At 45.2% G+C, this 23689-nt stretch overlaps 1 protein-coding gene across 1 annotated transcript in view; it reads right to left on the bottom strand.

Annotated features, from left to right (window-relative positions):
• Window positions 1-23689, bottom strand: part of srrm4 (serine/arginine repetitive matrix 4) — a 67200-nt gene that overhangs the window by 17587 nt on the left and 25924 nt on the right. Inside the window, exon 2 of the mRNA XM_062543839.1 lies at window positions 5298-5453. Within this exon, the coding sequence (XP_062399823.1) occupies window positions 5298-5453 (156 nt within the window). The remainder of the gene's footprint in view (window positions 1-5297; window positions 5454-23689) is intronic.

A 23689-nucleotide genomic window follows, 5' to 3' on the forward strand; every position in this document is an offset into this window, starting at 1 on the left:
ATGATATATATTTGATTTATTTTTATATTTTATATTTCATTTATTTTTGTTATTATTTATCATTATTTATGACATATCACATACCACAACCCATGCTATTTGACTAAGGGTCCCAATGGAGATATAAGGGGTGGAGAACTAGCAACTTTACACACAGTCTTGGGCTTCAGGGGCCCCTGAGCCCTTGGGCCCGGTAGGCCCCTTCAGTAATCCATCCCTGGGGACTAGCACTATCACACAGCCATGGCCTTTCTTCTTCCAAATAGGTCCACTAGCATGTGCGCACACCTTAGCTGTCTGTCATGATACTAAACTGTACTAGGCTAGGAGCATAGTCGAGCTCTGCAACTTTGTGTGACTGGAGGATGAGATCATTTATTCATGTGAAAATAAATTAACATGTTTTGACTGCAGGAGCATTTTTGGCTATGATCATCTGTCATGGACACATGGCAAGCTGTGCTTCATTAACTGTGTGGACACCATGTGAATACGACTGTTGTATTTGCTTTTTTTTTCTTTCATCATAGAGCAATATAACCTCTTATCCATTATCAGAGGAAGCACCCGCAAGAGGCACTAGTGTGTGTGTTCCGGTCGGGGTGTAAGCGTGTGTGTAAATTTAAATAAAACACAGAGGTCAGACGGGCGATTGCCCTCTCGTTCGCTGCAATTTAGCGTGCCTCCGCCAAGCTAATTGAGTCGCTTGCGAATCTTTCCCGGGCAAGTCTGTGGGCTGAATGCGGACGGGGATTTATCATCAGCACAAAGGAGCACAGGCAGCATCTGACAGAGAAAAATGTCGCTGTGGATCAAACAGTGCCCTTTCATCTCTGTAATCCTCTCAAATTCGCCAGCCATCTGACTTGATGTTTTTCAGGATAACCTTCACATTAAAGTCTCAAAGGTCGTCAGACGCTGATGCCGTGAGTTTTCCTTCCTCGCGCGTCTTCGTCCAAATAGATCAAAGGGAGAGGTGCCAATCGATGTTAACTCAATAGCACTACAAGTATGACTTAAATAGGAGTATGTGATGATCGCGTTCTGTCTCTTCTTGTAGGCAAAAGCAATAGGAATCCTTTTGAACGAAGATGTTTTGCTGTTTTTTTTTTTTTTTTCAAAAAACATGAGCGCAGTCTGTGTGATCAATTGTGAGAAAAAAGATAGTCGGAGTCAAAGAAAAGTCTCGGAAAGGTCTTGGCATTGTCCAGGCGACTGAAAAAGAGCTCACCGCACAATAGATTTTTCCAAGTCACTGACTGAGATAAATACAAGTACCGATATCTTTCCATTTAAAGGATCATAATAGATCTCCCACCCCCAGTAAGAAGGAAAAAAAGTGCATTTGATCTTCTCTAGGGCCCTGCCTGTGTTCCAGAATGTGTCTGTTTCACAGAACAATGGCTAATGGTGGAAGAGTAGAGAGCATTCAAGGCCACCGGTCGTTGAAATACATTAAAGCTGATTAGAGACAAAGCCGGCACTTCTCTTGTTAATTAGCAAACTTTGTCACTCATTAGGCGGTCGGTCCTCCTCCACAGCCCCTGGTGCAGACGGCAGCTCCCCCGTGACGCATGAGGACTGCTCTCTCTGCCGCTTCCCTCCAGCAGCTCTCTCCAGTCTCTCTTCAAGACCTCCGACTGACTCCCAGTCAGTGGCAGCGGATGGATTTCATCTTATCGACAGTACACTAGTCGTCACCATGCACACGCACACACACACACATGCACGCACGCACGCACGCACGCACGCACACACACACACACACACACACTAGTCGCAGAGATGTAGTTATTATGAGACCCAAGGATAAAAACACCATTAGGTTGTTTTGTTTTGTATTGTTCTGCTTAGTCTTTTTGTTTGCTTGTTTGGGGTTTTTTTTGTGGCTGCTTGTTTGTACCATCCACTTTCTTCAGTATTAACACCACTCTTTGGCAGATTTCCTGGAAATGTTCTGCAATTGAAGATGAGTCAGGCTGAGACAAATAAAAACGGCACTTCAAAAAACTCGGCTTTTGCGTTTCTATCGGTTTTTATCCCCATGGCACTGACTGAGCCAGGCAATCATTTTGAACCCGAATTCCAAGTTTTTGGAGTATTAAATCATAACACAACTCAGAGCCACATCAAATTACATTTAAATGCCTCCATGGCTGTATCAGTGTAGTGGTATCGCTCTATGTCCCTTGCCTGCCATTTTGAATCTCATTCTTGTATTATGATTCAGAAATGGTTTGTATCATTATGATTGGTTTGCATCATTAACAACAGAGTGTCAGTAACATAATAGACTTCATGTCGTGCAACAGCCGTAGGGAGATTTCTATTGCCTGCTGTTGGTTGCTTGGTGGTTGGTATCAGAGGTAAATAGACATGAAGGCCGATAGTTCAAGTGGAGCTCTTCCTGACTTCAATCAAAGTGTCCTTGAGGAAGGTGCAGTAGCCTACATTCAAGTGCTACCAAGGAGCAATGTTCCTCCGTTGGCTTCCCTTTCACTTGGTAGGATGTGTGAAGTGCTGAATTGGGAGGCATTTGTTGTAAAAGCTCTTTAGAGTGTGCGGAAGGGTACAGAAGGGTTGCATAAGCACAGCCCATTGGCCATTCCAGTATAACAACGAGACATTTTCTGGCATATTAACATTAATCATGAATAATTTTTCTTACTGAAAAGGGCACTCACAATTTCGTTTTGATAAGTAACCATCATTACTCATGCACAATTATCACTGTAGGACAACTGAGTGTACGCTGGAAAATAATTAGGGTCAGACATAGTTCCAGGCCTCTTCGAGTGCCATGAAGACTCAAATAGCAACACTTTGTAGGGACTCCTGTAGGTCTTTCACTTTATTTATAGCTGGACCGAGTGCATTCTGGATGGACTGCTTGTCTTGAATTTGTTCACCATCTGGATGTCACATAACATGGCTTCTCTCCATGCTATTGTCATGTTGTCAGGTTTGCAATCAATGACAACTAATTAGAGACATGCAGTGATCATTAAGAGCTCCGTAAACGCTTTATTCATGCGGTAGAATGTCCATTCTACTCCCAACCATGTTGTGCTCTGTGTCATTATAGAGGTGACTAGTGCACTTTGTCTGTCACTAATACTGATTGTTCATTAATATAAAATAGGATGTGATATGTTTCCGTGCTTCTTATCCTTAGTCAAGTATTATCGGGGTATATATATCATATACGTATATGCACAGGTGTCTGATACGCTTCTCGACAGGAGAAGTGAGCCCAGGATCATAACAGTGAATAAAAAACACCTTCTTATAATGGGCATTAAGCTCCTATTTGATATTTCAGGGCTGCTATCCGCAAGTCAAAAATATACAGAGGGTGGTGTTCAATAGAGACCCTTGATGGATAAAATGTGTTTGAAGCATGACAAATGTTGGGCTGTCCCTGGGCGTGCCTATCTATCTCTCTGAGAACACGGACTGGGCCTGTGCACAGCTTTGATGTAGTCTGACTAGAGGTTTTCGCCTCGTGTGTGCCATGTTGGGGCTTAAGATGCTGATAGCACCTCAGAGAACGATCACACGCCTGTGTGTGTATGTGCGTGTGTGTGTGTGTGTTTCTGTGTGTGTGTGTGTGTGTGTGTGTTTGTGTGTGTGAATGTCAGTCTGTGTGTGTGTGCGTGGGTGTGGGTGTGCATGCGCATGTGTGTGTGTACGTAATGTGTGTGTGCACGCTTTACATAACCAGGCCTGTTTCCAGCTGGGCCTGTTTGTGGCCCACACTTTGAAGGTATGAGAGGAACCCCAGCGCTGGGGAACATCACGCTGGCTTGATCTCCTGGCCGTGCGCTAACCCGTCTTGTTTTTTTCGCTCGGTGAATGTGAAACGCTTAGCGGACGTAAGACGGCAGGAGGAGGCCAAGCTCAGCTCCTCTTGAAATTCCCAGCATCACCTTAATGTTTACACTGCACAAAGCAGATAAGACTGTTTACATTCTGTTCAGAACAGACGCAGTTTTTTTTTCTCCCCCATGATTTTTACAGTGTGACCTAAATATCAAAGTATGTTTTTTGAAAATGGAAATTGTTGCTGTTCTTCAAAAAGTCTGTTTGAAAAAAAAAAAAAAAAAGATCAAACAAATATACAACTTTGAATGAATTCCACCAAGTCATTCTTTTTCACAACCTCAGCTTACTGTGAGTATCTTGGTTTTGGTTCCCTTTTAGCTCCGTGTGGCAAAAAAAGCCTTTCAATGTTTTAACTCTAGTACGGATATAAGGAAGTAAGTAGCTCTTTATTTAGATAGCACTTTAGCAAGCGGTCCACACACAGACATCACACAAAAACAAACAAATAATTGACATCAATAAATTAAGTTAATAAATAAAATGTTGTCATCATTGGGGCCAGATCTGGCTCAGGCGTGGACCAGAGTCAGCTCCTTCTGCACCCTGACAGCCGGGCTACACTGGGAACATATGCTGCAACAATTAGCTTGCACTATGATCAATGGAGGTGGCCAGAGCCATATAAAGAGAGAGTTGCGACAACCCGGGTACAGAAAATTCGGTTTGTGACGTGGTTCGTGTAACTTCAAGTAGTTCAAATAGTTCCCGGAAGCGATTTTGACTGTTCGTTAGAATCATAAAATAACCGTCTTTTACTGTCTGTTAATGAGTGTTCGATCCTAACTTCCGGGAACTATTGTTGAGAAAATATGGAACATTAGCGTCAATGGAGTTGTCGCAACTCTCTCTTTATATGGCTCTGGAGGTGACTACACAGAGCAGACCAGTCTTCTAGAATCGTTTTTACGCTCCGCTGACGGAACGCTTCAGTTGTGCACCTGATGAGCTTTGGGGCACATGCCAGGATGTGGAAGGAAGCAACGGCGGCTTGCTTGTGTTGGAGGGATTCTGGCGGGTGTTCTAGAGGTGTGTGGAGGAACCCCTAAACAGCTCAATTTAGAGAAGAGGTCCCTGGAGGACGCCTCAGCTTAGGGTTCTTCCTGCTAGTTCGGATTCCGTCTAATAAAAGGGTTCCAGAGGAGCTGCTTGTTCATAAGTGCACTCTTAGAAAAAAAAAAGGTACTATATAGAACCAAAAACCATGCTTCATACTCTATAGCACTCCTAAATGGTTCTTTAAACCATGTTGAAGGTTCCATCAAAGGAACCCTTAATGGTTCTTTAAAGCCTGCATGGTTCCATATAACAACCTCAGAGTGCCTGCACTGTGTTTGTATATTAAGCATGGGTTAGTTAGGCCACCCAGGAGCTGGAGGGGTACTGTAGTGTGAGAGAGAGTGGTGTGTTCTCACCTGCGTGCGCGGTGATGGCTGTGGTGGTGATGGCTGTGGTGCTTACGACCCCTCTTCTTGGCACGTCTGCTGTGCTGCTTGGCAACCGCTGCCGTCTCCCTGGACGCGGTGCTCTTCTCGCTGACTTTGGGAGGCACGGAGACAGACGTGTCAGATCTGCAAAGACAAAACAGAACGTTGGTTTCTAATGGATACCGTGCGCATAGATGAGGAAATGACAGCTATTTCAAAAGGACATTTCAACAAGGGCACTGCTTTTGATTTCTTCACAAAAAGGTTGAGTTCTGCCAAATATAATTTCCCTTTTCAAGTGTTGTTTTCTTTGCCTTTCTTCCTAAAAAATATCCGGAGGTCAGCTCTTTCTGGCTCAAATGATGTGTCAATGGAAAGCACTTATTTACAGCAGTGCATGCTTCGACGCCTCTGACACCACGGTCATCAATTTGCATCTCGAGGTTGTCAGCCACGTCAATGCAAGGGCATCACAGAGGATTGAATGGCCTCAAGAACACCTTGAGATTTTTTTTCCCAACATCCAACTCTTACCCTTTTTCTTCTTTTAAGAGAAAATATTTTTTCATTTGAAAAGAGCCTTTGACAGCTTTCTTTTGGTTCATGTACCTGTGTTCAACTGCAATACATGCAACTTTTAGCATCCTTAAACTGCCATTACTGTGCATTCAGACCAAGGCTGTCAAAAGCGTCAAAGTCGCTGGTGAAGCTCATAGCTCGACGCTCAACCCAGTTCGGTGCCGAAAGCGTCAAAGCCATGACGTGAAACATTCGAACAAACCACAAGCAGCAATCCTGCGAGTTTGACATTCTGATTAGTTGACGCCGAACCGCGTCATAGCTCATTACCATAAAGTTAACTGAAGCTCAACTTTTTTTTGATTCCTGTGAAGCTCATGAAGCCACGCTCACGCCCAGAACGCTTTTGACGCCGGTAACGCCGACTCTCCATAGAAAATGAATGATTTCCGGCGCTCTTGATGCTTTTGACAGTCTTGGTCTGAATGCACAGTAAAGTGGACAAGGGGCTGTAATGAAAGTAGCAGTATCTAAATCATGGCCAGATCCATGCACCCTAAGGACTCAAGTCTCTGGTCTGCTGCCTGCTGTCATCTCTCAATCCCCCCCCTCCCCCCCTCTCCCCCTCCCCCCTCTCTCTCTCCTGCTCATATCCTGCCTCTCTTCACTGTGCTATCTGAACGTGATCATCTTAGAGAGAAACATTAGTGTTGAATACTTTATTTTAACCCTAAAGATACTGCAAAGCTGGTTGTGATAACTGTCTGTAATTGATTAAAGCTTCTGGACGAACAGAGACATCTGTATTTGTACAACTGTGATGGCTTCATCCCAGCTTAAGCACTAATACGAGTGTTTCTGATATTTGTAAATAAGACCTCTGGTACTGCATTGCTGTCATCTCTCTTGACCAGGTGTCATTTTCAGGAGTCACCTGAGGTCAACAAACTTAATGCGAGATTAACATTTTCAATATGTGTCTGCAGAACACCACGCTTATTAAATGTATAATGAAATAGGTTTCTCAAATTATTTCCCTGAGGCTTGGTGAATTAGGTGCCTCCACAATTAACTATGTAGCAACACAGCTTGGCTTTATGCCTTCGTTTAAGATGTACAGCTTGATTTAAAGAGCAATTTCCTCCCGGCATAGCGAAACGCTGGCTGCATGAGCAAACGGACAAAAATGTATTTTAGAGAGAGAAAGTCTGCGTGGCAGTGCCATACTTTGCATGCAGCTTTAATGATCACATATCCATCTCTCGCTCTCTCTCTCTCTCTCTCTCTCTCTCTCTCTCTCTCTCTCTTTCTCTCTCTCCCTTCTCATTTTGTCATGCCAGACGATTCAACAGAACTGACAGGGGGGAAATATAAATAAATAAATAAATAGATAAATAAATAAATAAATAAAAGACAGAACTTTTGTGATTTGCAGCCCTCCGCTGACTCAAAGGCTCTGGCTCATTATCTTGTGTTTTGGTTTGACAGATTTGGCCATAATTGCACCCCTCCTCCCCTCCATGTCTCTCTGTCTCTGTCTTCCTTCCTTCCTTTCAAGTGTCTGTGTCTGATTGTAATGAGAGCCATATCAGTCCCCCCGATTACATCCTGATTGGCTTGCCTCGCCCCTCTTCCAGAGCACAGGGCACACATCATGCCATCCCTTTGCATCTGAGCATGCGGCCAATATTGCTGCACGACTTAAAAGCTATCAGGACACATACATGAGTGTGTGTGTGTGTGTGTGTGTGTGTGTGCTTCTATGGGAGTGTGTGTTTGTGCGTGTCTGTGTATATGTGTGTGATTTTATGGTCCTTGGGCAGTGTGTGTGTGTGTGTGTGTGTGTGTGTGTGAGAGAGAGAGAGAGAGAGAGAGAAAGAGTGTGTGTGTGTGTGTGCGCTGCTGTGCGAGTGCATATTTGTGTGTATCAGTGTGTATGCACTGTATGTGATTTTATGGCCCTTGACCAGTTTGTGTGTGTGTGTGTGTGTGTGTGTGTGTATGTATGGTTGGGGGAGTTAATTACATTTTTCTACCCCACACACTCATTAAGTCGTTTGGTCATCCAACAGACCCTCCCATCCTGGACGGCGGTACATACAGTACGACCTTGAGTAACGGAAGCCGTGACCTTGCTGCTCATATCACGCATGTAGCCTTCCACAGTCTGCGCATGAGCCATGGCTCCACTACAGCCTCCAAACACAGCACTAAGGCACGGAGGCCACGACAAATTAGATCTATCGTCAAATTCAAATGTCACATTGGAGCCATTCAGCTGTATTCATCGCATGGCTGTTTGTAATAATTGCTGATGGACTGTCTTCTTTACTCTTTGTTTTGGGGCATTCTGGCTGCTGTGGCACAGTTGGGATGCATTATAATGTCAGTTTTGTGGCAGAATGTTTTGAGTGAAAAGGCTCAAATGGGCTGTTGGATTTCAGTGTAATAAAGTCAGTTTGACTTTCATAAACACACTGTATGTAATATGAATAAAGTCTGACATGCAACAAAGAGAGACATAAAAAACACACAAGTCACATACTTTGATACATTTCTCCAAGAACTCCACAACAAACAAACAAACTACAGCAAACAGTGAAAAGGGCCAAGGTTAAGTTGTGTAATGGTTGCTTTGGCGTTGCCCCCTGATGAACAGCCTCTCCTGCTGGACACGGCCCTGTTGTTACCTGGACACCGGGGCCCCTGTGTCCCTTTGTTGCCGGCTGTCACCCTGAAAGGCCGCTTGATGAGATCCCCTAAATGAAATCGATTCCCCTATCAGAGATGCACTTTCCCCCTGGATCAGGGTAAAGGAAATATATGGGAGAACCTTCCTGCCTCTAAGCGCCCAGATTTACTGAGCACTTATTTACGTGTCACAGCTGCCTACTGCACTCCCCTCACCCCCACCCCCCCACCATTACCCCCCCCCCCCCCCCAAAAAAAAAAAAAAAAACCTTTCCCCAGCAGGTAAAGCTCTTTTGCCACCGTGATCCATAATTCCACATAGTAAATAGTGTCTGGGGGAGGCGAGGGAGAGGAGAGCAGATGCATATACACTCAGGAAAACACCTTCAGGCGAGCAATAACGAAGACGGAGCGGGCGAGCGGAGAGCACATCGTTTTCTTATTCATGTAAGCGGGCGTGGGAGCGCTGCGGAGCGGTGCGGTGCGGTGCGGTGCGGGGGGCACTGTTTTGCACAAGTTTAGATTAAACACATCTCTTATTCTGGACAGGGCCTAACGGAGAGCCTCTGCTCGGAGGCCACAGAGAGCCTCTCCCAAGACGCAGACTTGCTTTGTGTCCGCGTGAAATTGTGCACACACACAGAACGTACATAAAGGAGTTCATGCCAGGCACTGCACTGCACTGAGAATAAATAATTCATGTGTGTCATTACACATAAACAGGTGAGAAGCTGTGTGTGTGTGTGTGTGTGTGTGTGTGTGCGTACAGTACGTGTGTATGTGTGTGTGTGTGTGTGTGTGTGTGTGTGTGTGTGTGTGTGTGTGTAGACTACAATGACACCACAGCAGCATATCCTCTGCAACACCTAATCTGTCCCTGATTGCAGCCCGCACTCCTCTCCCTCTGTCTCTCTCTCTCTCTCTCTCTGTCTCCCCCTCCCTCCCCCCACACCCCTCTGCTGTGTCAGAGTGTCTCCGCTGGGAGGTTGTTAAGTTTGTTTTTGTTGTTGTTGTTTTTATTTTTATTTTTTTATTTTCACAGGAGCAGAGGTAGAAGGGTTAGAGTGTGAGTCACGCCACTTGGCTTGGGCAAGAGTGGGGAGGACGAGGGGTGTGTGTGTGTGTGTGTGTGGGGGGGGGGGGGGGATGCTAGTGCCATCACTGGTCTAGATGGCTTGGAAGGGGGAAACAGTGACAGATGGCACAGCCTTCATGGAACACACACACACACACACACTCACACAGAGGGAGTGGACGACAAGGTGTGTTGGGACTTTAGACTCACGTCAGCACACTCAGTGTGAATGCCAAAGGAGAAACAGAAGGAAAGAAAGAGAGAGATTTTGTGTGTTCATGTGTGTGTTTGTGTTTGTGTAAGAGAAAGAGAGAGCATTCTCTGTGTAAAAGGAAGAATTAAGGGGCAAGAGTGAGAGGCGGAAGAAATTGTGTGTGTGAGTGTGTGTGTGTGTGTGTGTGTGTGTGTGTGTTTGTGTGACTGCGTGTGTGTGTATGAGAGTGTGTTTGTGTGTGTCTGACTGTCTAAATGGGTGTTTGAGTGTGTGCACAAGTGAGTGTTTGACTGTAAGGAGTGAGATAATGAGAAATTACTCTCTTTGTAAATACACAGATAATACAAGGATTCCAGTGGAGGGATACAGAGAGAGAGAGAGAGAGAGAGAGAGAGAGAGAGAGAGAGAGAGAGAGAGAGAGAGAGAGAAAGAGAGAGTGAGAGAGAGAGATGTCTATCCTTTTCTTCCTCTTTACATTCATGTCTGCATCCTTAAGCTTAGCTGATTGGTCCTGAATGTACACCTGGCTCGCTGAGATTGCTTTAGAAGAGCTGGCTTTATAAAACCCACAAAACAGCAACATCAAAGCTTTGGGATGCTCAGCGGGTGTTTGTTAAGACAGATCAAACATAGTGGACTACAGAACAGGCTGACACTGATAGCAAGCTCTTCCTGTTTCACCAAAGACAAGTCCAGGAAAAAACGACGACAAACAGTTTTATAATTATTATTATTGGTAAAATGAGTTAGCTCTTTTACCCAAATAACATACAATCACTGTTTTTAACCTATGGCTATAAACTGGTAATCGAATGCATGCCCTTGGCAATTTCAAAGGATTGCTATATGGGGCGAGAAAATCAAATCTGTCCTAAAATTGATACGAAACCGGTGTTTCTGCCGCCATGCATTATCTCCCAGTTCTACTGATCCCGAATGAAGCGTTTAGCCCATTTGTACAGCACAGGAAAAGATTTGTACATAAATTGAGAGAGCATCTGGGGAGAAGGGCATTGCTGTGACAGCCCCCGAGGGGACAGAAAGAGAAGTCTGTGATACAGAAATAGCCGCAGGGTCTTAGCACCTCCAGCTAACAACAATAAATAAAAAACAATGCTGCCAAGGCCTCTTGATCAAGTCTGATGGCTTCATATCGTCTGCGAAGACAAACCACAGATGGCAGACGGAGAGCACGTCTGTGTGATCAGCGCGGCTCTACACCTGGTTCTGGAAGATTCCATCATCTTCTGAAAGTTGAACTCAACTCTAAAGTTTTTATACGTTTTGCGAAAAGTAATAATAAAGTCAGATAATTCAAGGCTAGCAGCAGGCTTTACTCTATCTCTTTCTGTTTTTAACAGCGCTGGGCCAAACTTAGAAGCAATCAGACAAGGGAGAGAGGCATATGCAAGGTGCAACACTTTCTCCCTGTCTAGTAATAAAGGCAGAAATATTATTCCATATTAACAATGATCCAGTTATCCTAGTGGCTTATTTGCACCGTAGGGCACCTTAGTGTTGAGACTGTGCTCCACTACTGTCCATCAGAGACACTCAATATGTCCAGGCCCCAATAAGATGGGTCTGACTGAATTCTTAAAGGTGCACTATGCAAAATGTCTACAAATTATTCTATTTACAATGACAAAATAAAATATAAAGATATTGCGGATATAGAGTTGCCAAAAATACCTGAAACTGCATAGTATACAGGGAAGGGATAGACGAAAAAAAAAAAAAAATCTGAACGCTTAAAGCAAATTTCTAAAACTATTAAGCAATTTTGTAACACACACTTTGCCATTTTTGTGGAACTGTAAACACAACTCACTGCTTTACACTCAATTTCCAAATGATCAATAGCCCGGTAAATCCAGACCCTGGAATCTTTCAGATTAAGGGTCTGGCCACGAATAATGTAATGGCCCAATCCGAAGGGAGGCACCAAGCATGCATTTGAAAATCTCACTGCACGCAATTGGATAACAGTATCCACCACCATGACACCACCTTCCAAAACACATAATGTGAGCATTGTTGTATTATACTGTGTACTTGCCCGCCTGGTTTATTCTGTAGATCACCCAGTCTTCACTGTGCTCAACCTCCCCTCATACTCTCCATTCTTGAATCCAATTGAAGAGTTCTTCTCTGCCTGGTGCTGGAAGGTCTAAGACCGTCATCTCCATCAACGCGTAGTTCTTTTACAGGCAATGGAGGAGGCATGTGGGGATATTGACCAGGCATCATGTTAGGCCTGGATAAGATATTTCCCCCGCTGCCCTGGACTACAGGACACTGAACCCACTCTTTACTGTGCTCAACCTCCCCTTATACTCTCAATTCTTGGATCCAATAGAAGAGTTCTTCTCTGCTTGGCGCTGGAAGGTCTATGACCGTTATCCCACCCAAAAACACTTGTGTTTGTGTTGATGTGTGTATATAAACACAAAAGTTTGGATCCCTGCATGCTTACAGAACTATGACAAACGTTTGACCTCAAACTGACAAACCTACGGACCTTGTGCACAGAGAAAGCAAGTCAGATGTGTTTTTTATTCATACCATCAGTGTGTAGTTGGTGGATTGTGTGCTTATTAATATGATGGCTTATGCTAACTGTTTGATACAATAATACAATTTTCACAAAGGTGTGAAGAGTCAAGCAAGTTTTATCAGCTTTTGCAATAAAACCACAATGTTTTGCTGATTTGGTGAAAGGTTTTCTTATTTGAGTGTTTTGCAAAAATTGCCAATAGTTACAAAAAACGTGATTAGGCAATCAGAATTTTTTTTTTAGAAAAAAGTGTTTTGTGTGTGTGTGTGTGTGTGTGTGTGTGTGTGTGTGTGTGCGCGCGTGTTAGTACATGTATTGTAGCCCATCTGGGGAATAATATAAAACACAAACAGCTTCCAAAAATGAAACATTTAGTGTACAGTACTTGAAACAGAATATGGATGAATAGCAGATCGCAGGGTTTAAATGTTCACTCACCAGAACCAATGACACACACACACACACACACACACACATACACACACACACACACACACACACACACACACACACACACACACACACACACACACACAAACTGCCCAAGGGGCCATAAAGTCATTTGTCGAGGTTGACTGACAAGATCGGCGATTATGTAAAGAGCTCTTGTCTCTGTGTTGTAGTGGCCGAGCGATGACCAGCACCATGGACTGACGGCGTGCTCGTCAGAGCAGGAGGCTTGAAAGGCCACTGGAGTCAGTGTTGGGCTCCCTCCATCCAGGACAATTAATGCACATCATAAATATGGGCGCAGGGCAAAAAGCAGTTGACATTGTGATAATGACCGCTGCCTCTCTAGAGGGAACAGGGGGAGGCTCTTTCTGAAGAGCCTTGTTTTCAGCTTGGGTGATCCATGCACAGTTGATGTGATTGTCTGAATAGTGTGTGTGTGTGTGTGTGTGTGTGTGTGTGTGTGTGTGTGTGAGAGAGAGAGAGAGAGAAAGACAGAGTTGTGTGTGTGTGAGAGAGAAAGAGAGAGAGAGAGAGAGAGAGAGAGAGCTGTGTGTATGTGTGTTTGTGTATGAGATTTGTGTGTGTACGTATGTGTGTGTGTGTGTGTGTGTGTGTGTGTGTGTGTGTGTGTGTGTGTGAATGTGTGCATGCGTGATTAGAGTGTGACACTGCCAGGGCTAGATGACCTTTCAATCTGTTCAATTTAACGTAATTCAGTTTTAGTTTTTGCACGTCGCTTCAAAACCGCTGTGCATGGTGTTGTGTATTCCCCTGCTGTGCTGTGTTTGGATCCTGAAGCATTTTAGTGCCCCTGTTTTTTTGTGTGTGTGTACTCGGTGGAGCTATCGATTGCCGTTTTTAATTTCAAATAACTACACATCTGGTTGTAAACATCTCCAACAGGCGAGTTTGGTCTCAGCTAAGTTAGCCTCATCTAATGACAACAACAGTAACACCCGGTGTGAATTGAAATTCATTTGGGGAGAATGAGGCTGCCATTGCTAACAAGCAAAGCGAGAGTGCTCTGTATCAACAAGCATTTTACTCAGGGCCTGTGCGGTATCAGAAGAGCAGTGAAGCAGAAACGGGAGGCATGAATAACCTTTTAAATCCTGTTTGCAGATGACTGTCAGATTAAAGATCACCTCTGTATAGTGACTGACTATACATACAGTATAATGCATGGCACTGCTTTGACGTTATGTTATGTATGGAAATTCAACGCATGACCTTACCGTCAATGAAGCATATGTCATGCATTTCCAAAGTCACGTGAAACAAAAGATAAATGATGATGTTCATAGTGTGTAATTAATTAAAAGCAAATAACTCTTATGTGTTTGAGGTGATTGTGATCACATTTTGCTGCATTTGATTTGTGGATTGTGCTGCTTCATTTCCATTTCCAATCACAGGGGCTCTCATTCCTGCTCCAAACCCTTCACACTAGGCATATACTGTAGGCATCTGGGCTCAAAACATATTGCACAGAGGTCAACATGGTAGTTCAAGTATCGACTGCTGATTTAAGTCAGGTGTACGTCGCTAACCAACAGAGCCACTGATTAGTTTGAAGGAAAGCCAAGACAGGGTGCCAAAATAGACATTTTGGGACCCATGAAAGAAAATTACATTTGGCCCCCAACAACAGTAAAGTTACCAACTTGCTAGGCTTGCCTTTGCTTTGTTTGTAGAAAATGTGTCCTCCCATCAAATACCCATGCAGCATATCATACGGTAACAGTAATGCACCCCCTTATAGAATGCAGGACAATGGGAAATTCAACCCAGCAGTGGAGTAATGTACACTATTGCCCAAAGTGGTCAGTGCCAGACCTATAGAATACTGATTTAATGAACTATTTCATTCAGCTTCCCACTAATCCAGACCTATAGAATACTGATTTAATGAACTATTTAATTCAGCTTCCCACTAATGAGACCTCAGCACTGGACACAATAGAGGGCTATGATGGTTCCATCTCCTTCTGGAGTGATGCACAAGCCGAAGAGGTCAACGCCAGGCTATAGTGGACAGAGATCGGAGACAGCGAGGGACGAGCCTCGGCCATTCTGCCCGTAGATGAGACTGATTTCAAACCATCCTCAGCCCCACTGCCACGGTGCAGAGAGGGGCTAATATACTTTCATTACCCTTGTCACGGCCACGCCGAACAATTGATAATCATTATCATAAAAGGGACAGTGGTGGCGATAATAAGGAGGATGCGGTGGTGATAGAGTGCCGTAATTAAGAATAGATTGAGGAAGGGCCGGAGGCTAGCTAAGGGCGGGGGAATCGAGCTCCCAATTCTGTTTGTCCAGCACTTTAAGAAATAAAAAAAAGAAACCTCCGCCGTCTCTGTCTTGCGCTGCACTATAGTCACACTACGAATGGGTGCAGTCGGTGTATCAGAAGATAAATTGCTCCTTTAAAGACGGTGTGTAGTGTGTTTACAAGGCTTCTCTTCCAAGCCTGAGAAGTCTTCAGATTGATCCAGCAAGGCTCAAAATAGAACTCCTCTTAATATATTTTGTGTGTGCGTGTGCGTGTGCGTGTGCGTGTGCGTGTGCGTGTGCATGTGTGTGTGTGTGGTGAGGGTACAGTCATATCTACATCTTTTAACAAGACTAAAGTACTTGCCATGCAGCAATTAGGTCGAAGTCTGATCTGGATTAACAGCAGTGCATGTAAGCACATGGGGTAATTATAGATGATCCTCCGTCACATACGCACGCACGTATAGAAACGCAACCCAAACATTCACACCAGCGCGCCGAGCTAACAAGTCTGAGCAGATGTGTCGAGTAATCCCTGCGAGGAGCGAGAGACTGGAGACAGAAGGAGGGAAAACTAGAGGAAGGGAGAGAAAGAGAGAGAGAGAGAAAGTGTGAGAAAAAAATGTGTTGGAAACAACACACTGTGTTGTCCCTATCTGAACACAGAGATGTGTTAAAAACAACACCACGAGGTGTGTTATTTTCCACACATATCGTGTAACAAATAACAAAAGCAATGTGTTGGAAAGAACACAAACTGCGTTGTCCCTATCTGGGCACAGAGATGTGTTGTTCTCAACGAGTGTAGAAGAAAGGAAAGACGGAGAGGGAGAAGAGGGAGAGCTCTGCTGAGTTCAAGTGGCATTTGTAGAAGACACTCCATGAATTGTATAAGACACTCTGTGAATGCTGAGCTTTCAAAGACCTTTACGCATTTTCAATACACAATCAAGAGATTGAAAATGAGGTCCAAACCAATGCAAAGCACCCATTGATGGGATGCAACATGATAGTAATGGATTAGAATGTACAGATGTGTGTCGAAATGAAGTCTAATGACAAATTTGGCTATGGTGCCTTTGCTGAAAATAGGGACAATCACTGATTGGTCCACATTTCTTCTGTAAAAAAGTAAGACCTCTTTTTCATTCAGTGTGAACATCGGCAACAGCTGCAGAGCATTTGCAAAATGAAGTGTTTGTTTGAAGAGCTACTTCATTGTCTCAGACACACGCACACACTCAGACACGTCTATGCATGGCCATACACGCACACATACAGTCTCACACACACACACACACACACACACACACACACACACACACACACAAACAACACGAACGAAAACAAACTCATCCTCTGCCAAAGACAATGTTGTTCACCAAATCCCCAAATGACTGTGGCAAAGTAATTGATTTGGGGTGACGCTTGTACCGAATTGAATTTGCGAACGGCCGGGGATGTAAATCCATCTGAGGGGCCCCCCCCCCCCCCGTTCTCTCCCGTCCCCCCCACCCGGAGCAAGGGGCTGTGGAGATGATACAAGTGGACACCCAGGATTTAATGGCCATTCATCCAGACAGATTTAGCCTCCTGGCCCAGCTCTTCCTCAGGGTCTGCCACTCTGCACTCCTCTACTGCCATGGGCCACATGTGATAGCTGTTGTTCCTCTCGACTTTCAGCGAGAAATAGATAGATACTGTAGATAGATAGAGAGAGAGAGAGAGAGAGAGAGAGAGAGAGAGAGAGAAAGATAGGCTAAGAGAGTAATGTAAAGAATCTTGCATTATGTTTCCTCGGAGGTGCGTGCATATACAACTGCGCAGAGCACTCAAAACTCCTAATAAATCTTGTTGATTCTTCAGACATATTACAATCTCTTTTTTTCCCCAAAACTCTGCCTTAGACAAGTATTGTCCAATCCTACATTACCAACAGTCTCTATGCAAGGAAGGTCTAACAAATGTTGGACAAACAGCAGTCATTTGGATAACTGCCATCACTGAAGGTTGACGATGAGGACTATCTCATCCATCCTGATGTCTGCAACTGATCAAGATGTGAGAAGAGGACATCTGTCACGATTTGCATTTTCTGAACAAAGCACTTCAGTTTGTTTCTAATCATGACTTTAACAGTAATGTTTGGACAAGGCCTTATCATCAAGCTGTTGACCCTGTCGCCGTTTCCAAGCTGTCATTTTTTTGTGCTTAAGTTAAATCCACACCACTTTCAGTGCTCTTGGTGGTTATCAACTAATCCACCTAGGAACTTTGAAAGACCTTCAGCGCAGATTACGGGGATGCCGTGGGCAGGGTGGCTGTGATGAGAAGTGTGGTTTGGTTTATTCAATTATTGCCTTGTGATGACAAAACAGAGTAATGGCTTGATTAATTTCCTTATCGCGGCGAGCACAAAGAGTAATTACTACAAAGTCCCCCTCTCCCCGCACCAGACATCAATCACCCCAGACCCAAACCCACTCTCCTCCCGCCACAATCACGGCTGTCCCAACATAACAAATTAACTCTTTCCCTTTCCACTTCTGCCCCGGGCCAAAGTAAATAAATTCCGGTTGAACTCGGTCAGACGTGGACATCTCCTTGTGACTCCAGGCAAGTGGCGCCCGGGAATTGGCATGGAGTAGTTCTATTTGTTTTGTGGCCTGTGTCCATTTGAAGGGACACGACGCTTTTAGAGATTTATAAGCAGTGGAAGGCTTGTGTGGTGGCTCTGAAGAGTGAAGCTCAATGGTGAAGCACAAGGGTGTGAAAACAGACAGTCAAATGGTGCATGCTGAAATGGAGGGTGTTTGAACTTCACAGACTATTTGGCATGTAAAACAAATTGCTACACTTAGTCAATGTATCACACACTCGGGTAAACTTCATCGCCTTCGGTGGGGGGGGGGGGGGGAGAGAGTTCGGGTCACATAGCATCTCTGCCTGATACAGTTGACATTTAGAATAGTTAAGATAATGTGTTGTGACATGACAAGACAATGAGCGGAGGATGGGGTGACCATCCTTAGCCCCTCGCATCAGTGTTTTCACAAAGAAAAAGAGTGACCGCTCACAGAGCTCTCTCTCTCGCAGGGAACACAGCTCACCATAGGAGTCCAATCAGACCCCTGGTACACGGTACACATCTCCACGTCAGCTGCAGGCCATGGAGACCAGCTCTACGAAGACAGCGAACCCTCAGAGGCGCAGGCCGCGTGCTTTAATAAGAACACCTCCCCTGCCACTGGCACTCAGGAAAGGGGAATCTGCTTTCCCTCTCTCCCTGATGTGCTCACCTCACAAGTGCAGGTGGTGAAGGGAGAGGGGTTACAGAGAGAGAACTCACAGACAGTTCCAGAAGCTTAATGTGGACCAATCCACTCAGCATCTCAGGTGGACCTGGGTCAGGCATGGACGGATTGTGAACCACTGGGCCCCTGGGAGCAGACACAAAAAGCTCCCCCCCCGGCTAAGCCAGGGGGGTCTGGGTGCATAGTCCCTCTTAAGAAAGTGTGGAAAAACAGCCCCTTAAATGATGAGTTCTGACAAGTTTTATGCAAAAGGAAGAGTAGGGTAGAGAATATCGTAGCGACTTCCTGCAGAGTCATGGGCTTCAGGGCCCCCTGAGCTCTTGGGCCCGGTAGGCCCGCTCAGTAATCCATCCCTGGGGTCAGGTCCTCTCCAGATAACGGGACAACTTTTTCAAACTCTCATGTACTGCAGAGAGCAGTATGTTAATGTCCAGTGTCCATACATGGTACGGGTTATGCACAGGTACTGTGCTCTTTTCTGTTGATCACAGAGGATGGCGATGCATTGATTTGCCCCTGCGAATGTGACGGACTACAGTATATGACAGATAACATTATGCTGCCTGTCACTTCAAGCCTCCATTTATTTGTTTTATTTTGGGAGAAGACTCAGGGGAGGGGGAGATGAGAGGAGGGGTGAGGAAATGAGAGGAGAGGAGAGTAGGGGTGAGGAGAGGAGAGGAGAGGAGAGGAGGGGGAGGAGAGTAGGGGTGAAGAGAAGAGAGGAGAGGAGAGGAGAGGAGAGGAGGGGTGAGGAGAGGAGGGGGTGGAGAGGAGAGGAGAAGAGAAGAGGAGGGGGTGGAGAGGAGAGGAGACTTGGTTGCTCAGGGGGAGCTGCACAGTCCAGCCCCTCTGATTGGAGTGTGGCATCTCTCTGGAAACCGGCAATACGCGCCCATTAGCGCATCATCCACGGTTGGCCACGGAAACAGATTTAGCCCTATACCATCTTCTCTTTTTGTTTTTTTTTCCTTTTGAAACACTAGGGTAACGACGGCCATTCAGTGAGCGGAAGGGTTGAGGGCAATGACGAGGGACCAGGGCCAGGCACTGCCAGTCAGACACATAATACTGTAGGTAGAGGACTCAGATGGGGGAAGGCAGGAGGCTCAGTAGAGTGTGAGAGAGAGCTGATGTGCTCCAGGCTGGAGATGCACGAGCTGACAGATGGGGGAACTGACGATGAGCATCTCCGCCGTGTCGCCCCTCAGATCAGCGTGATCTTCCCCTCGACACGGAGGAAGTGTGAAATATTCAGCATGTGTCACTTACGGGATTTCAAAACATTCCAATGCATTAGAGAGGAAGCTGTCTCCTCGTCTTTTTATCACAGAAGCTTTTACCAGCGACACTTTTTGCACTGCAGTAAAATAACTTCATAATGCCAAAGACTGGGCGGGAGAGGATATCAGCTACATGATCGTATCATGTTAACAATCTCTTCAAAAAGTGTTTACTTTGGGGGATTTTGTGCCTCTCGCTTGTTGAGTTTGTTCAATAAGGCAGTAAATCGGCTGAAGGACTTCTTCCTCTCCCTGTAGATCCAATGGGATGTCAGATGCTTTCCTCTCAGTGGGGCTTTGTTGGAGGACATAGAGGAAGCAGACGGCACACTGGGAAGTGTAGTGTAACCACGCCATACTGTGCGGCAGCACACTGTCCAACAGTGATTGATGATGGAGGAAGCTAGAGACACGAAGTGAAAAGGAGGAGCAGGAGAGACAAGGCAAATCTTGGAGAACAGCTTAATTATTACACATCAGCTTTGAAATGGTGGAAAGTTGTAGAAAAGCACGGCTTGCCACCACAGCCATTCTGTCTCCACATAAATGCTTTGGACACGATTGGTTTCAACATAGTGCAGCATGTAGTTATCACCACTAAAACAGTTAGGTGGTCATCGCTGGCTGCAAAAGACAAAATTCCTTCATTGAGTAGCGGAATCAGAGAGGGTTAAAGCGGAGCGAGAGGCGTAAATGTTTGAACATTTCCGCGTTCTGATTTCGCAAAGGGGAGGGGGGCGAAATCCCCCTTTAAGCAGACCTAGAAAGTGACGTTTAATTCGAACTGAACTGCTTGCCAATATGACAGAGATCGATATCCCACTATGACGACTTTGTGACACACCTCTTTAAGCAGACAGAAACTGTTCGAATTTTGCTTCCATAGAGATGCACTATGTTGCTCTATCTTGTCAGTAATGAAGGATCTTTGGTGGAATGAATCCTCTCAGATTCATCTAATCAGCCAAGGGTGCAATCTATCTGCTCCTGAACTCCCAAAACAAAACTAAAAACATATCCCTCTTTTTATGAGTGCTATTACACTGCTATAAACCTAATGTACTCTTATAAAGTAAAAATATGTGTAGTAATAACAACATGTACTGGTTTACAAAAACACTGGATTCTCAATCATGTCTAAGTCATCATCTGGGACTGGGTTTGAGTGCGAACATCACCTGGGTATTACCACAAGAGACTGCCTATCAGTAGCTACCCCTGTACAGGATATAGTGGACGTCACAGAGCTATGAACAAATGACATGCTTTGCATGGATAATTCAACTAGCACTTAGCTCCGGAACTATCTGACTCTGATCTGGTGTGAGTCTGCTGTATATCTGGGACAATGCCCAGACCTAAGAATCTAACCCAGGTCTTTATCCAATCAGGCTGCTGTCCAAGTGTAGCTGTTCAGTCAGAGTCCGAGTCATCTCAAGGGAAGGCTGGGAACTGGGCGAGGGCATAGGAAGACACTGGGCCGGGAATCAGACAGAAGGGGAGATCTTGCACTTATTAGCACAAAGAGAGGCTCCAATGGACCGCTCCAAAATGTCCAACTGAGCAGTAGATGATGACAAATAATCAATGACAAATGAGCAAAATCTCAGCATGCTATTTCAATATTTTAAATTGCTACTCTAGATCATTTAGCAAAGATGTTTTGTGTTAGCAAAAACATAAGTAGGGTAACATTTAGAGATGGAGGCAATGCTAGTATTACCTGCTCATAGCTAACACTGTATTCAGATCCTGCGCTCTCTATCTCTCTCTCTCTCTCTCTCTCTCTGTCTCTCAGCGTTTCTCTGTTTCTTGCACTGTCCTTCTCTCTCTCTCTCTCTCTTTCTCTCGCTCACAATCTTTCTCTCTCTGCTACCTTGGCGGTCTTTGCTACGTATGTAAAACAGGCCCTCTGAATAATTCAGTAGGTGCATGTTATGACCAGGGAGAATATTTCGTTGGGCTTCGCTCATAGAGGCAGCAGGAGTCAAATGAAATATGGATGTGTGTTAAAATAAAAAAGAAAATGAATGAAACGAACGATTCTCTCCCTCAATGGTCCATAAAAATGAAATAAAAGGCATTGCAGTCAGTGAACTTGCTGAACATGAGCATCTGAAGTTACATTTGATTCTAATTTTCTTTAGAATCTAATTGGTTTCTTTCCCTAAAATTGCATTAAATGAACAGTCATAATGCAAAAATAAGGCTTGAGCTGTTTAGCTATGAAGTACATAAATCTATTATACAACAATAATTTCAACAATGAAGTTGAATCTAATCTACAGTAATCTAATTTTGCTACTCCAACCAACCTTTGTGACATACAGTTCATGTCCTTTGGTCCTAATTCATAATTGATAAATAAGTACAAAGTGCTTTTTAGAGTCTATTAAATGTCAGCACGGTACATTATCTTACATAAGGATAGATCCAAGGTTAGAGTTTGTGGCATGATCACATCTAATGTACTTCAGTAGATGCATAATAAAAAGAGATGCCTTTTTTTCCCTCTCTCATAAATCTCAACATATGTTCCTGCAGGTACTTCACATCCAATCTCAGCATACGTTCCGGCAGGTTCAAAATAGAACCGACAGACCCACAGTGAGCGGTGCTGCCAACCTACCCACCCACCCACCCACCCACCCTCCAACCCAACACACCCACCCACCCCCTGCCTGTCAGTGTTTCTGATTCAGCTCGGTGTCGCTGCTGGAACAGGTGAGCCCTCTCTGGGGGTCCCCACTTCTCGCGGCCCCGCCGCTGCCGTTAATCCGGGGGCCCGGGAGAGGAGCGTGTGTGTGTCATATCTGCACACCACCTGTGTGGAGAGACGCCCAGGCAGATGGAGGACCGCGCCGCTTCCCTTACAGGCCCCTTCATCTGTTACCTGCCAGCCAGGCACACACACACACACACACACACACACATATCCACACACACACACACACACACATATCCACACACACACACACACACACACACACACATATCCACACACATATCCACACACACTCACACACACACACACACACACACACACACACACACATATATCCACACACATATCCACACACATATCTACACACACACACACACACACACACATACACACACACACACACACACACATATCCACACACCCACACTCATATACACACACACATACAGTAGAGGGGCAAATATACACTTGCACATACCCTCTCTCACACACACTCTCTTTCTCTCTCTCTATCTCTGTCTCTATCTCACATACACACACACACAAACACACACACACACACACACACACACACACACAGGGGGACCCAGTGAAACGCTTGAGCAGCGCACTATGATTGAGGAGGGAATCTGTTTCTTGGGGTGGATGATAGTGACAGAGACCCTACACACACAAACATACATTCACCCATACACACAAACACACACACACACACACACACACACACACACACACACAAACACACGCTCTCTCTCTCTCTTTCTCTGTCTGTCTGTCTATCTGTCTCTCTCTCTCTGGCACACTCAGACACACACACACATGAACACACACACACACACACCCACACACACGTCACGCTCCCTGTGAGAGGGCTCAGTGAGATGCTTGAGCAGCTCTCCTGTTCCTGGAGGTGGGTGGTGATGATGGGGACAGGGACCCTTGTAATGACCAGGCTTCTCTGACAGTTCCACTTGAGTGGACCGAGACAGAGCTGAGCCAGAGCGTCAGCCACCCAGCTGAAGAGACCACACACCACAGCACCGCAAACTAGCACCACACCCAGCTGAAGAGACCACACACCACACCACAGCACCACAAAGCACCACACCACACCACAGCACAGCACAGCACACCACACCACAGCACCGCAAACTAGCACCACACCACACCAACACCGCACCAACACCGCAGCACAGCACAGCACAGCACAGCACAGCACAGCACAGCACAGCACAGCACAGCACAGCACGGCACAGCACAGCACAACAC

The sequence above is a fragment of the Sardina pilchardus genome, chromosome 8 (assembly GCF_963854185.1).
Source record: "Sardina pilchardus chromosome 8, fSarPil1.1, whole genome shotgun sequence".
In the NCBI taxonomy this organism is placed as follows: Eukaryota; Metazoa; Chordata; class Actinopteri; order Clupeiformes; family Clupeidae; genus Sardina; species Sardina pilchardus.